The 16,648-nt window shown below is 53.1% G+C and overlaps 1 protein-coding gene across 3 annotated transcripts in view; it reads left to right on the forward strand.

Moving 5' to 3' along the window:
- The first annotated feature begins 538 nt into the window (after nt 1–538).
- The window catches only part of LOC105188721 (uncharacterized), a 37,453-nt gene continuing 21,343 nt past the window's right edge, over nt 539–16,648 (forward strand). Inside the window, exons 1-2 of one of the 3 annotated variants that reach the window (XM_025300824.1) lie at nt 539–768; nt 1,650–2,477. In XM_025300824.1, the coding sequence (XP_025156609.1) occupies nt 2,294–2,477 (184 nt within the window). In that variant the 5' untranslated portion in view covers nt 539–768; nt 1,650–2,293. The other 2 variants (XM_025300827.1, XM_025300825.1) reach the window with 2 other exon arrangements.

A 16,648-nucleotide genomic window follows, 5' to 3' on the forward strand; every position in this document is an offset into this window, starting at 1 on the left:
TCTAAATACGAAAGATAAGTCGCGCGATGTTATCGACAATACAAATAATTCTCGATTACACTGATAGGAGAGAACGAATGTAAGCAAACCAACGCGTGACTCTAACCAAGGTTTACGATAACAGTCGACCACGCTGCGCTGTGTGTACGGTCAAGGTGACTCTGCAAATATTTTCAATTCGCGACCGTGAAGGACGGATCCGCGTGAATCGACGTGATTTTCCGCGTCCGATCCCTTCGAGCTTCGCCCGACGTGACTTGATCGATGCGAAAAAAATCGGGGGGGGGGGGGGGGACGGCGAGAAATGCGCTGTCGCGAAAAAAATGGCAAAAATTGGTGGCGTCGCGAGGGTTGCGCGCGTAAACACGATTAAAGACCCACGAGGGTTGCGCACTCACCTCTCTCTCTCTCTCTCTCTCTCTCTCTCTCTCTCTCTCGTTCAAGCAGAGAAAGAGAAAGCCGAGTGACGCAGATGGTGAATGGAGGGGGATCGAGCAAGAGGAGCGTGGAGGGCACACGATGCGCGCTCTCGCTCGCGTATTGCCCGTTTCGCTCGGCGATCAGTCGTTCGCCGCGCGCGCGCCAAGCTGCCACGTTGTGTCGGCGCGTCGTCGTAGCGTCGTAATTTCCACAGTTGGTGTCGAACCGCGTGCGAGGTCCCACCGCCGTCGGCCGGGGGATGATCGATCACAACACCCCTTCGGAGCACGAGGCGCAGTGATAACGCTCCGCACGCTCGGGGGTTGGGAGGGTTGTATCACCGCCGCTGTGAGTACCGAAGCGGAGGACGGGGGAGAGAGAGAGAGAGAGAGAGAGAGAGAGAGAGAGAGCGAGTGTCGCCGCAGGTAGTGACGTCGAGCGTACGTGAACATGTACCTTTTGTGTTGTGTCCGTCGCGCGACACGATCCTTCGCGGAGCAAATCGACATCGCGCATCGAGCGGACGTTTGACGGACGCAACGAACGCGCCCGCGTGTCGATAAAAGTTCACCCCTCCCCAACCCCCCTGCCGACTGATCGGACTATCGCGCGGCGCGCTGTTGATTTCGAAGTAATCAGCTTTCTCGTTATTCATACCGAAGGATATACCGAAGCGTCGATAGCATATAACGCAATATAGATATACAAGGACGTTCGTCGCGCACATATCACGTCGTATCGTACGGTCGCGCGCTCGGCGAGTTTCGAGATATCGAAGGCGGCGATCGATAGCAGCGCCCCGTGCTGCAGTCGTCGTGCTTGTCGCTTTGCGCGCGAGAAACCACTCCGAGCGCGAACGTCACGCTCTTTCGGCTCGAAAGTCGTGATCGAAAGCGCCGCGCCGGTGCGGACCGGCCACGGCGAATCCTTATCCTCGGTGACTGAAATTCGTTCGACGCAAGTGACGCACGTGTGATCGAGAGGAAACACACACACACACACACACACACACATCGACAATTGGAGCGCGCTGGAGACGCAAATCGACGCGTTTCAGCGCCCGTATAATAGATGAGGCGATTATTGTGCAATTAATTCGCCGTTCGAACTGCGGTATCGCGGTAAACACACACTTTCCTCCGTCATCACACGTCCGCCCCTCGCTCTCTCCTTGCCCGAGGGCGAAAGCGAAGACGAGGTGACAAGATGACATCGCGGAATCATGACAGATCGGAGGAATCGAGCCGCTGCGGCTGCCAGCGCCGATCCGATTGAGCGAAAACGCAGCTGGAATCGTCTGCGCAGCTGGAAATTAGTTCCAGCGGGAAGTCGAGATATCGGTGCCGTCGTAGTCGCAGGCTGATCTCGGTGGAGCCTCCGTTGCTCTCGGGGGCGATAATAACTCGGCGAGAGCTCTCGCGTGTCCTTCCCGCGACGCGCGTTGAGAGCGGCGGCGGGCGTCGATCGAATTAAAAAACATATAGCAGGCGACGATCTACAAGGAGGACAAGTGAGCGCGAGACGGACGGTAACGAGGCGAGGCGGGACGCACAGCGGAAGGAGCGTCGTTGTCGCCAGTGGAAAGGAGGTCCCAGCCGGCGCCTTCGTCTCTCTCTCCTCTTGCTCCGCTCACGACGAAGCCGGCGAACGAAACTACGACGATCGGCAGCTGCCGAGCGAAGATTACGCGCGAGAGGCACGGCACGGCGCTCTTTTCTTCGTTCCCTCGGTGGACGTGCACGTCGGCACGGCGGCAAGGAGGAGAGACACTACCAAGTGCAGTGTGTTATTTCGGTGTTACTTGGGCTTATCCGGCGCGGACGAGTAGAGAGGTTTGCCTGCGGGAGAAGTCGCACGGGCGGGGCGAGTGGGAATGCGCGAGAGCGATCGGTATGACGAGAGACGCGAATTGATGCTCCGCGAGCGAGAGGACGCGCTCGGGAAAGAAGCCAGGATGATGATGGCGCCGCAGATCGTGGGTGTCCTGCTGAAGAAACCGGGTCAGCAGACGCACCCACGATTACCACCCTTGGACCCGCAGGAGACCAAGATCAAAGGTAAGCCTCGACAGGTTATCCCTCGCGAGCGCGAACTTTAGAACAGAAAGCGCACCCCTCTGGTTGGTGCGCGCGCATTCTCGCTAATTGGCACACAGCGAACGTGGCTATCTTCTAATCCTCCTCCGCGTTGAAACAGCGTCGAGAGAGAGAGAGAGAGAGAGAGAGAGAGAGAGAGAGAGAGAGAAAACAGCCGACTTTCGTGCAGAGTAAACAGAATTTCGAATCAGACGTCTGCATTTAACTCGAAACGATTTTGCCGCTGCACAACGGTGGGTCGCGACGAGTCTCATTGCACAATGCTGATATCGTGTGAAACACAAGTTAATTACCTACCGCTGCAACTGCAAGGAAGAGATAGATATCGATCTCTCGATGCGACATCGTAGCGTCGTCTCGAACGATCGTGAGTCGCCCTCTATCGATTTGGAGCACCTCTGCTTCATCCTTGGCGATAGATATGCGAATTGAAGACGTTACGCGTCCTTCACGACGCGACAGGGTCGCGTGGCTGCGTCGATCGAGTTAAAAAGATGCCAGGCGCGCCTGTCCGCGCGAGCAAGAGCGATACGGGAACGTTAAGAATCGCGAATAAATTGACGGAGGAATGGCTTTCGGCTGTTCGATTCGACCGAGGGAGTTTTCAAAGACACCGCGTGTGTCCTTTCCTGGGCGCTCGGAACGGCGCAGGAACCGTTTCGTCAATTTAATCTTCACGTGGCTAATTAGCGCGGTCGAGTTTCCAATTCAATGACTGACCAGTCCCAATCGCGCGCGCGTGTTTATCAGTGAGTCATCATTCCCGTCGTAACGAAGCGGCGAACAGGCGCGCGCGCGCGCGGCTCCTCGCGCTCTCTCAGAGTACCTGAACAATCGATCAGTCCCTTCCGGTGCTCCCCTCGCAGATACGTGCGGAAGATTACCGGACCACACCGGAGGAGAAGAAGTTATTTTCATTGTGACGGGCCCCATAAATGTGTGTGTGTGTGTGTGTGTGTGTGTGTGTGTGTGTGTGTCTGCGGGTTACATCTTGTAAACAGGCGGTCGGCAGACGTAAACTCGCTCTGTTCACCGCGCCGGGTCGCTCGCTGCCACTCCGAGCGGCGCGCCGGCGTTACGTTATCGGAGAATATTATGATTCATCGGAGCGTGTTGTTACAACAACGAGGCGCCTTATCGGCCGCTGTAATGAGCGAGCCGAACGAACATTCCCTGAAATGCCGGGGAACTTTCGCTCTGGCCGACCAACGCGGCGCTCTATCGATCTTCGCCAATATATATATATATATATATGTGTATGTATATATATATATATATATATGTATATATTCTCTTTCCCTCTTCCTCTGCTCCCTCGTTCTCCGCGCAGGAATGCACGCTCGCTTTTTCATTGATTAATGGCTAAACGGAGCGTGGCGTGACTTGAGCGCGAAATTAATGCACGGCCGGGTAAACCACGCCTAAAAATACTTGAAAACAGCGCGCGTTTATCTACGCCGTCGACGACGGGCCGACACGAGACGGGACGGGACGATCCGTCACGTGAGGATCCTCCGACCACGGCGGCGCGGCGGTGGCGTAAGCTGCAAACGCGGCAATTGAAGATTAAGTGGCTATCCGTAGCGGCCAGCTTGTTTACTCTGTTATACCGATCAGCCGAGCCGACGCCTCGTGCCTCCGTTAACAATTATGTTAATGGGACGGCGGCCCATGTCGTGAGACGATAACGGCGCAAATGTAGTGCGCGCGAGAGCACGAGTCGCTGATGAAAAAGAGAGGAGGAAGATCGAGAGAAAAAGCGAGGAGAAACACGAGCGAATACGCGCGCGCGCTTTCTCTGGGAAATTTATCAGATACATTTTCAGGCATCGGTGACTTGAAGAGATGGCGATATACATATGGAGTTTACGCCGGTAAACTCCGCGATCGCGACACCACGGAATCAGCTGGTATCGTTTGAGCTTCCGCTCACTCCGAGTGCTCGCTAGGGATGGACGATCCAGGTATCGATATTTTAAAATATCGATACCTTTGGATGTAAATTTTGTATTGATATTTTTTTTTTCAATGTTACTGCGTATCGATACTTCAAGAGCAATATCGGACTCCCGATACTGCTCAATACGAATCATTAGTATTGTATTGGGCGAAAATTTTAGCGTACCGAAACTTTTGGAACTAGCGCTGCCAACCAAACAGGCATTCTCAGTTCCGTTTGCGTTTGAATTGTCGCAAAGCGTCGCAGATTTAATGGCGAATTCGATTGACATGCACTCGCTCCGTTCCTAGTGCCTAGTAACTTTTTGTTATTAGGGGTACTTTTATGCCAACCTGAGCGCGGGTAATTTAAGAAGCTTTCTGAAGCTCGCGTACATATCATGTAATTTGTTAAAAGCACTCCGTCCTAAAGAAAAATGTCGCTGAGACTAAACAAATAATATTTTTAATCCGCACACATTCAGGCCGGTATTCATAGTCGGGGGGATCTTGTATTTAAGATAATCTTAAGTCTTAAGGTCATCTTCAGATACTGTATGAATCGTTTCGTTGGCTACATAGTCTATCTAAACATGAACTTAAGACTTAATATAAGGACTTAAATATAAGGCTGCGTTCAGAAAACACAACGATCGAGCAATTCCTCGATGTAATTGGATCCCTTCCTCTTTTCCTATGAAATGACTAGAAGGAATACATGTATTTCTGACGCATTCCGAAAACGGTAACTATAACAAATTTTAGTATAAACAAGTATAAATCAATAAAAAAAAAACATATAGTAGATACATAGTAAAAAATAAGGATACCAGTGGTATCGATATTTTTACTTACGATACGTATCGAAATATCGATATTTTCTATTGTATCGCCCATCCCTAGTGCTCGCTGTTAAAGTTGCGGGATATCGCGAGCGACGTCACGTTCCGTTCTCTCCCTCCCTCTCTCTCTCTTCCAACGGCCCTTTTAAAGGGAAATTCGCGAATTTCGCAAGGCTGAGAGCGGAGGCACGGCATAGTTTGCAACAAGCATACGCGAGCACGCGCTTCGCAACGTCTGGCAACGGACGGGCCTTTTAGAAGCCCGTCTCGTTCGTACACGATTGACAATTCGTGCTCCGTAATCCGGTATCTGGGCTACCGTGGTAACGGGATACTTTTACGTGGCCGTCCACTCCGGGGAACGTGAAAACGGGGACTCTCTAGCGAAGCGCGCGCGCGGTCATCCGACCGGGAAAAACGTGTTTCTGCGGATACACCGCCGAATACACGCGCGCATAGGAGACGGCTGAATCGCGGCGGCGGCGGCGGCGGCTGAGAAAATTGAGATCGCGCCGCAATTAGCGGGAGTCTCGAGTTCAACGCCGAGCGCGTTAAGTGACCTCGATTGCGCCGGCGGCGCAACGTAATTCGAAGGTTCGTGCCGTGTCTCGTGCCGTACAACAGTCATTCTTTTAGCGGCGTACGCAGAAGCGCCGAAAGCGACGATGACGCGTGCCACGCGCCGCAAAAATAGACGATTGTTCGGCGTTTCGGGCAAAGCGGAGGGAGGGCGGGGGCGGGGGCGGGGGGCTTCGCCGAATTGCCGCGTTACCTAGATGTGGCGTGTTTGCTTATCTAATCCCACGAATCTATCGCAGATAGCTGCGAATGCGAACGGCGGATGTTTCACCGCCGAGGAGGATTTCGCGTATATACGCGTTGCGCGTTGCGTCGCGGCTGATAAAGACGCTCGTTTCGGGCGCGCGCGCGCGTTCGCTGGAGCTGGACGAAACTGATACGGCCGGTTCATTTTTTCACGTTCGAACGTTCGCCAAGTACTTACTCGCCCGCCTGCCTACCTAAATTCCTGCGTTTACGACGGGTCAGGGAACAGTAAAAAGAAAGCGGGCGAACGCCTATCGGCTAAGCGGCCAGCGCCGCTTTTCACGGCTGCTTTCTGTAACGAATCCCCCCTCTTATTCTCCACGTGACTTTGCGCCCTGCGAGAACTCGACCATCGTCGTCGTCGTCGTCGTCGTCGTCGTCGTCGCGTGTGCCACCCTTTCTCTTCTAACGGGAACATTATTAAACTTGCCGGATTTTCCGTTTCATTGCACATTCGACGAGAGGCGCTTACGACATCGGCGCAGGCCAATCCCGCTATTGCGAAATCTCCCCGTATAACGAGGCATACCTTCCCCCCTCCCCCTCCCGCCCGACCAACTCCCCCTTGACTCGATATCGGCTTTATATTATAATTTCGACTGCAACTGCATTCACCGTTAATTATCTACCGGCACGAAACGCGAAACCGAGAAATATCGCGCTCTTACGGAAAGGAACCTTGTATAAGCTTTAATTACTCTCAACGTAACAGATTCTGATAATTCTCTCGCTTGACTTGAAAAGGATTTATTGTGCCGAGAGAACCGAGTTGATAAAAGTCTCATTCAATCACACACATCAACGTTTTCCTCTCTCTCTCTCTCTCTCTCTCTGTTTCCACCTCTGTTGCTCTCTTCCCTCCTTTCTCTCTTCTGCCCGACTCGCTTTGCAATTTTCGCGAAATAAGAGTCGAGTCTCTGTCGAACATAAAGGAGCTCTTTGTGGCGCGAAGGGGCACTGCGGCCATGTTAATAGCCAATGGGGCCCTTTAAAAATCCACGAGACACGAGCGCACGCGAGGCGGCTGTCGACGTACCGCTGGTGACGTGCACGTCTCGCACTTCTTCTTCGTCCTTGGCGCGTGCAGCCGGAAAACTGGATTTCAAGGTGTTGCTGCTGCTGCTGCTGCTGCTGCTGAGTCTCTCCATTGGAGGTTTGTCGTTTTACGAGTCGACGATTTCGAGGATATTCTTCGCCAGATGAACGAATCTGTTTTCTACGTACTACGTACTTTCATTCGCCGCTCGCGGCGTTCCTGCTGCGTAAAAGAGCGATCTCTCGCTCTTTTTCCCTTACCTCCTCGTTCTTACTCTTTCTATCTTTTTTTCTCTTCTCCGACGTCGACGGACGACTTAAATTAGGGTCACAGTGCCGAATTAAGCACGGTCCACAAGTGCCATTCACGAGGAACTCGCCGCGACTGGGGATTAAGATATACACATGTAGATAAAGTCGGACCCCATCCGTACGAGTTTCTGCGATTCTCTAGGAATCCTTTTGATACTTGAGAATCCTCCTGAGAAATCCTGGCTGGCATTACACGTTTCGCAGAGTAATCCCCTAAGTATCGCTATTCAGGGGACGAAATTGAGCTTGCGCGTCCCAATGCGCACGAGGCTTGCGGTTAAGAAGGCTCAATTGAGCTAAGGGAGCCACCAGAGAGGATCATTTCTGTTCTGCACAACAGATCGGAAGAAAGAGAGAAAGAGAAAGAGAGAAAGGGAGAGAGAGAGAGAGAGAGAGCAAGAGAGTGACAGAGAGAAAGCGTCTGAGCCGCGCGTCTAAACAAATTGCAGAGCAACGGCGGCGGCGGCGGCGGCGGCCGCTCGCGTCGCACGAGCGCGAATAATAAATCGCGACGTGCGTATACCGGGTGTTCCGCACGGGCGGATCGACCAAGAAGAAGAAGAAGAAGCGACGCGACGCGACGCGACAGTCGAGGGAATCGTGACTTAGCTTAGACTCGTCGATCGACCACTCGAATCTCGGCCACGGGAAGACGCGCGCGCTGCCTTTCACTAAATGCTCGCTCTTCGTCTCCGACGTGTATTCGGCATGAACGCGCGACCGACCCTCGTGCCATTTACGAGCCGCGGCTATACAATCGCGCATCGTTGATCGAACGTGAAAACGCACGCGATCCGTGCACGTTAAGCGACAACGACGCAGCGCCGATTGTTGTTCAGTCAGTAGCGAGATTTCTTCTCGAAGTGTATGCACTCTTCAACATTCCCCGCAGGAGGAACGTTCCCAGCGTCTCTTCAGCAACGCAACGCACGGTTGCGCGGTATCTCGTTCCGCCGCGTCGTTCTTATCACGTCTGCGGGCGATAACACATCCGGAGTTATAACGCGATATTTGTTCCCGAGGCGGTCTGATCGTCGCGAGCCGCCGAATAACGGACGAGCGTGCTGATGAAAAATTTCGAACCTGGCGGTCGCGCAGCGCGCGCTTGGAAAGAGGAGAGTAGCTTCGCGCGTCGCTGCTTCCCGGGGCGCGTCGTCACGACGTGATGCGTGAGACCGCTAATAATAACGTCAGATGTCCGTGAGTGTTAACCGATCGCCGATTATCGAGCAAGTTGCTGACAATCGGCGGTTTCAAAGACTAACCGTCCGACTATTTTCCACGTCCGACGCGACGACGCGGACGCAAAGTGCGCCGCAAATACCGCCGCCGCCGCGGACACCGTAGTATCACGAAGCTCGAAGCGGGTTCTGGTTCCCCGATTCGCGCGACCAGTCCGCCTTCTCCCGGTCGCCGGAGAAAAGCGCTTGTGAAAATCTCTTACGGGAGACTCGCGCGTTTTCTCACGAGTCACGATTCCGATCGGTTTTCATTTTCTTCCACGCCACGCACCGATTCGTGTCTCTCTCTCTCCAGAGAGAGAGAGAGAGAGAGAGAGAGAGAGAGAGAGAGAGAGAGAATCGCGAGTTTCGCGGTACGACGACATATCGTCGCGGCTGATTCTTGAACGAATCGCGAAGTCTCGTCTCTGCGCTCGCAAGACCATCTTCGGAGTGTCGGACGCGCGTCGACGCGGTCTCGCGAGAGCCGAGAGCCGAGTGCGACGACACTAAGAACGCTTTTTCTGGGCGCACGTGTCTCATCCCGTCCCGGTTTCTCGCGCACAAATTAATTAGCGGCGCTTGACGAAGGGGAATGCTGCTCTCTCTTTCTCAAGTGGGTGTAATTAGATGCCCTCGCGCGGCTACGTCGCGTCGTCGCATGGAGGGTGAAGGGACGAACGCGCGTCCACGTCGCTGGAGAGGAAAAACTGTCTCGGGTAACTGACTCTCGCTCAATGAGAGACAAAACAGAGAACGAGGAGGGGCGATAATTGCGCGGCCGATTTTCAACCGTCGCCGCGGATTCGCGGCCGTTGCTTGAGTCTTCGATCGCGCGTCTCGAACTTCGCTCAGCGGACTGTACTGTCATCTAGATTGGGTGCAAGCATGCAGATGAGCATGCGTATCTGACGTGTCCCGCGGCGTTGGTTCAATAATGACCAAATAGAGCAGCTATAAAGGGGATGGAACGGGGGAATGATTTAACAGGATGTGTTCGAATTAATCGGTCGGAATAATCTCTCCGTCTCCGTCTCGAACAGCTGACGGGAATAATGTCCGCGCCGGACAGGAAATGGTACTCCCCCTGCCCTCCTCATGTCAGACACAGGAGAATAATTCGTGTTCTTTTATCCCGCTCGGCTAGGCGGCGTTGACGAACGCAGGCGAGGCAGAGAGAGAGAGAGAGAGAGAGAGAGAGAGCGCGAGATAGATAGAGAGAGAGAGAGATAGATAGATAGATAGATAGATAGAGATGGAAGAAAACTAGATAGAAAATTCGTGTCGGTACGACGAAGAGGGCTCGAGTTCGACGCACGCTGGACAAAGAGAGGAAGAGGAAGAGGAAGGGGCAAGAAGGGTGAGAGAGAAAAAGCACACATCTGGTCCTCCTCGGAGGGCATCTAATTGAAAAAACAATGAAAGAAATCCACCAGAGCCCCCAGCCGCTCTCGAGGATGACTGTCCTCCTCTGTATACAACGGAAATCGTTCAATGAATTGTTTCTGAACTTCCCCACGGCGTACGACCCCGCGGTTATTTTCGTTTTAATTGATCGCCGCACAGCCGAGAACGATCGTTGCGCACGCTGCCCGCCGCGCGTCGTGGTACCTTCGATAGACGAAGATTAATTGCGCGATATGACCCGTAACGTGATTTTTCGCACGTGCTAACTTTCAACATCCATCAGCCTTCGGAGTTGTGTCAATGAAGACTCTAGACGGGCAACTCTAGACGAGCGGCTAATCGGTCTGCACGAAAAACACCTACACGTAGAAATATACATATATAAGAGAGAGAGAGAGAGAGAGAGAGAGAGAGAGAGAGAGAGAGAGAGAGAAAGGGAGTAAATTATACCGTTCGTGCGCAACGTGACACGCGAGATAGCGAAAGAAGGAGAAAGAGTCACTGCGGTTCGCTGATGGAAGAAACAGCAACGGCGGCAGTAGCGTGGTATTCACAGGACGGAAGTCGACGTTGCTCTACGCGAGATACAGTCGTTGTTGGCGCGCGACAGGGACAGACTTACGCTATTCTCGTGGTCACGAGCGCGACAGAGAGCGGTGAATCGATGATGCACGAGCCGAGCGAGACGAAGTCGCCGCGTGAAGGAGAATCGGACGAGGACGGAGGCAGGTCAGGGCGTTGCACCGTTTGCTGTGACCCAGTGTTCCCCGCGGGCGACGCACCATTTAGATCCGTCCTTCTCTCTCTCTCTCTCTCTCTCTCCCTCCCTCTCCCTCTCCCCCTCTCTATTTATCTCTTTGCTCCTCTCGGGCTATCCTTCTCCCGCGGGACTCATTCGCCTGATGAATGAAGGGGCACTTTTAGAATCGCTTCGTCGAGGTGCCGTGCGCGATCTCGCGATGCGTATTCATAATCCATGTTTGATCGATACCCCAAGACTGGCGGGACGAAAATGATAGAGAAAGAAGGATAGAGTGACAGAGAAAGGAAGACACTAGCGCCGTTCTATTCGGAGATTCATAGCAGAATAGCAGGCCAAGTATCGATCCTGCGTTTGCAAGGATGAAGCAGCTACGTTTGGATAAAAGTACGAAAGATCTCGGCGCTCGTCGACACCCGAATCAACCCACGAACGAGTGCGCAAATTACGCATCAGCACACAAAGAGAGACGGGAATTTCATCTTTTGTTATGTAAGCAGTGTAAGAGTGAAATATCTTCTTCGCGCAATTCATACGCGCAATCAGTACAGTCGCGTCTGCCGAGGAGGATTATTTCACAAGTAACGACTGCAGTTCGACGCACACGTAACGTGCGAACACACGCGAGAAGACACGCGAGAGTCCACGCCGTATCAACGGCAATCGACTTTCTTACAGAAACCCTTTCGCGTGCTCGTTCTATCAGCAGCGAGACCGTGTGCGTGCGCGTGTGCGTGTGCGTGTCTAGCTCTGCTCACGCGAGCTAGAATCGGAATAAGTTTTTTGTGGGTTACCTAGCCAGGTACTCGAGTGCGCCGCGAGGAGAGATAAGTGGGACGGTCACGAGTTCGTGGCCGCACTCAGTGTCGTTACTCAGACGCGAGTTCGTTTTCTGTTAGCGCGACTCGCTCTTCCTCTCGTCGCCTCTCTCTCGTCTAGTTTCTCTCGCGCGCGCGCGCGCGCGCAGCGACGATCTACAATTCTTCGTCTCCGCGCTGCACAGATTTGTCGTCTAACGACAATTTCACTGTTCACTTTCACAGTGGGAAGTATACTTTCCAAGTTAGTGGAAAATATACTTCCCACCTTCACTTGATTCAATTTTGCGCTGTAAGTCACACAATTTTGAAGAGCCACTCGGGGATTCGAGTCTTCCAGATAATTGAATAGTTGTTCAACATACTCCGATAGGTTTTTATACCCAATTATTCATTTGTGATTGTTTGCAAGCAATCAATATTTGTAACAAATCAAATATTTGTAACGAATCAAAGTTGAAAAAAGTGCTTTTTTTTTTTGTTTTTCTTAGGGGAAAATCGATTCCTCGGAGATTGTATGGAATGTAGAGGTCTGAAATCTTCACCAAATATTTTTCTGATGTTGTACAAAAACATATATTTTTTTCAGTATTTCTTTGCAGGTTAGACTTTCTTTTTATAAACAGACATTTCTACAAGAACGGCCGAAATTTGATCTTTTTGCACTTTTTAGCTCTATTCTCCTAGTTTTTTTTTTCATTCTGTATCTCCATCTTATCCATACTATCAATATTATTTTACTCAACAGATGCGTAATCGGCGATTCGAAAAACCCATATATCATCAATAACAATCGGAATTTTTATCAATTTCGTACATTATGGTCGCCGCATTGAATCCGCCGCCATTTAGAATTTTGCAAATCTGACTTGAGATTCGTCGTAATCAGCGACCGAGAAAACGTAGGACTACCAAATATTTTAATAATTTTCTCGAGGGTAGTTAATTCAGCAGTGAGAGGGTTAACGCGGCTTCGTTGAAACCGCGTTGCCGCCCCTTTTTTCCCTTCTTGAGGGAGAAGTTTGAGGGAGTGTTTCCGGAACGCAAAGAAGTGAAACTCTCCTTCTTGGGCTAGCCGGAGAGGGAAAAAGGGATCGCGCAAGGTTTCTGCTCAGTTGGACAGACACGCACGAAGGGGCCCAGCTGAAGCCGACGGGAGCGGTAACGGCGACGTAATTACGAGAGGGTTAGGCGCGTTACATCGAATCGCAATCGCACGATCGCATCGAGATTTCCTTCTCTGCTCGTTACGTTTGCTTTTGGCATCATGTGACGCAGCGCACAGCGGGCGCCGCGCCGCGCCGCGCCATTTCCGTTGGGCGCTTTTCAACAAGCTTTCCAAAGCGCTGGGTCGGATTTCGCAATGTGCACCCTAATCGTGCACCCAATCATCGAACACGGCCGACATCGTTCTGCTCTCCTCTCTCTCTCTCTCTCTCTCTCTCTCGTCATTCTCCCCGTGTCACGCACACAGCGAGTACGAGGTGTACGAGATGATTTTCGAGAAAATTACCTTTCGACCTGCTTTCGGCCGCGTGCGCTCGCGCGGTTATCAAGTCCCGAACGTGTTGACGTTATCTCCATCATTACGCAGCCTCGATGTCTTATTACGCGCATCGCTCTGGTTCAAAACTATCAGATTACGCTCGAATCCATTAATTCTCGTTACGAGCATCGGGGGCATATTACGTACGATCTTGCTCGCCGTACAAAGCAACAACAACGCGCGCGATACTCGACTATCCCCGCGAGCGATTCAACGATCATACCATCTCCCGCACGACGCTCTCCGACAAATCGCTGTGTACATGCGCACACGTGTGTCTGTGTGTGTGTATGTGTGTGTGTGTGTGTATGAGAAAGGGAGAGAGGGAGAGAAAGAGAACAGACACGGTGCAACCCCCGCGAATACCTTGCTCAGGATCGACCGAGTTCTCATTCGCCTCTGCGCTCTCTTTCATCGCGGTTATTTACGCTACAGACGCGTCAACGAGCTAGAGCACGCTCGCTCTCTATCCTCCCTTTCGCTCACTGTCAAAATAAATGGTCGCCGTCGTCGGAAGTTGCATCCACCTTGGCCCTTCCTCTCGAGAACCAGAATCGCCCGCAGAAACTGGTCCCCCCGACCTGTGTCTCCCGTCCTGGAAAAATGTCCTGCACGGTGCACGTGTGTGTCGGCACTTATGCTCGTGTCGCGCGTGCTGCTTTCGCAGCCTGCAGGCAGGCAGGCAGGCAGGCAGGCAGGCAGGCAGGCAAGCTGCCGGGGTATTTATCGTCGGAGCGATAGCTTTACGCGAAAATATCCTTTCTCGTAAAACGCATCTGCGAGAACACTCGCGCGTACCCACCTACCGATACCGAGCCGTGCGTCCGCGCCAGCGGGGGTCAGCAACCCCGTCCCGTAACCCGAATAACGTACGCGACGCCCCCTACGATGATAATCAGGCGCCGTTAGGTCGCCAGCTGCTGGCCGAAGGAGTCGAACCCTCCCCCGTCCCCCCGTGCGAGGAAAGGTGCTCGGATGATTCGGCGGAGGCGCGAGTCAATCCTTTGCTACTACTCCGCTTCTTGAGCCGTCCTGCCAAGAACAGCTGGATCTTTGAGGAAAACTCGCTCAGACCGAGAGAAAAACATCTATGCCGCGCCTACGGCGAGTAAGTAGTCGCCGCGGGTATTTCCCCTTGGTCTCCCTGGTCGCTGGACCGAGCGAGGTATTTTTCCCGGGAAGTGTCCTTGCCTGGCTGGGTGTTGTCGATCGTGTTATCGCTTGCCAAGTGGAACGCAACGTTCCAGATGCGCTGCGCTAAGGACACCGCGCGTTCGGAACGAGGCTCATTCCGGCAGAATGGAAGTGAGCGAGCGCTGGGTTCATTTTTCCTCGTGCCGGCGAATGTGTCGCACGTAAACGTCCGCCGTAGCGATGCCGACCGGAAACAAATCTTGCGAGCGGAATAATAAAAATGATTTCGCGGTTGCTCATTGTGAGAAACCGATGAGTGAATGAAAGTCGTTCATCGAATTGAGCGACTAACGGTCACAACATGTACGACATCCGGTACCTCCGGGGTTCAATTAGGTGCCGTCGAGGCGCGACATGATCCCCGTATCATATTACACCCCACGTTTTGCACCCTCCGGAGCGAAGGAAAGAAAAAATCGAGAAAGAACAAGAGAGAGAGAGAGAGAGAGAGAGAGACAGAGCACGGCGAGTCGCACGAGGAAAATTCGACTCGCTGGAGGCACACCGCGGTGTGATCGATCCTCGCGCGTCGCCCGCCCGGATGGAAACTCGTCCACCCCGGCCAACCCTGCATCGAAGAGAGATTGCAAGTACCGAGGAGCCGCAGAGTGCGATAAGAGAGAGGAAGCATATCGGGGGTCTAAATGGATTTCCCAGCTCAGGCGCGGCGAAACCGGTGCAACAATTAATTTCCAAAGGAAAGAGTTACGAAGCCGTCTGTATCTCCTTGGAGGGTCGCGGCCCATCTGGAATCAAGGGGCAAATCGCCGTAATGGCGATGCAACCCTTTGGCCAGCTGTGCGTTACAATGGTCGTCACGAAAAATCGCGCGACAATGTTATCTCGATCTGCTAGCTTTGTGGGGTCGTGCCGGGATTGAGTCGTCAGGCGATCGGGTTAAGGGGCCGCCTGCCATTGTCGAACCATGAGCGATCCTTCGTGCGAGAGGAAAAATTTGGTTTTTCCTTCTCTCCCTTTCTCTCCGTTCCCTCTGCTCTACGTCTCCGATCCTCCGACCCTCCTTCGAGAGCGAATCGCGGCGATGAAATGAGCAAACGCGACGGGAGGAGACTGACCGGTCGGCAGACTGCGTTAAACTTCCTTCGCTGCGATCATTCGTTTCAAGCCTCCCCGCAGCACTTTTCGCGCGATTGATCAGTAACCGTAGCGCGTTAGTTATCAGAGAGGCGCGCGATTACGCGCGTTTACCGCTGCGGCGAGCCGAAATCGTTCACAATGGCGCCGACAATTTGTCCTCGTTCGCCGTCGTTCGCCAATGAAAGGAATTCGGCACAAAGCGGAGGTTTGGCTTTCACGTGAAAGCAAACAAGCACGCACCCCTTTCCGGTCCGCGAGCTTTTTAATGTCGCGACGAGGAGCCAATAAGAGACTCGGCCGGGAAAGAGGAGCGGAGAGCATTTTGGTCGAGTAATTCCTAAAAGAAAAGGTAGGGCCCCGCGGAGGGGCCTAAACGCGGAGGAACCGGTCTTCCTCGACGGCGCCGTTTAGTTGGAGCGAGCGAGCGCGCGCGCGCGCGCGCGAGAGCGCAATGCGAATGAACGCTTCGCGCGTTCGTGTACCGCGCGCGGCGCTCGATTCGATTTCCATTAGAGTTCGACGATGATGTTTACTTAGCTCCGGGTCGTCGTCACGCGGCCGGTACAGAGGAGAGACAGAAAAATGACACGACGCGGAGTCGGGGAACGAGAGTGCGCGCGAGAGCGGGTACGCGAAAGAGGGAGAGAACGGGCGTACGGAGAGGAGATCCCGAGGAGAGAAAGACCGAGAGAGAGAGAGAGAGAGAGACGGACAGATAGAGAGAACGAGCGAGAGAAAAGGAGGGGATGGAAAAACGGAATCAGGTTTCTACCTTTATAGGCCTGCGTCCACATTCGCGTCCTACCATGCCTCCTTTCCTTCCTTCCTCCTTACACGGATGCAAAGAAGGACCAGGCGACAGAAAACCATAATCACTGACAAAAGGGCCTCGAAGGCACCATGGCGTGCAGCAACTACACAGAGACAAGACGAGCTTTCGCACCCCTTTCTCACGCGCGACACCTCGACACCACGAGGAGGATCCGTCTTTTTTCGGGGGCTTCGCCGCCCGAAGTCCTCGGATGATGCCTCGAGGGTTAGATAGAAGCAAGGAGAGAGAGAGAGAGTAAGAGAGACAGACAGAGAGAGAGAGAGAGAGAGAGAGAGAGAGAGAGAGAGAGAGAGAGAGAGAGAGAG

This window comes from Harpegnathos saltator, unplaced genomic scaffold (assembly GCF_003227715.2).
Source record: "Harpegnathos saltator strain DR-91 unplaced genomic scaffold, Hsal_v8.6 scaffold384, whole genome shotgun sequence".
NCBI classification, from domain to species: domain Eukaryota; kingdom Metazoa; phylum Arthropoda; class Insecta; order Hymenoptera; family Formicidae; genus Harpegnathos; species Harpegnathos saltator.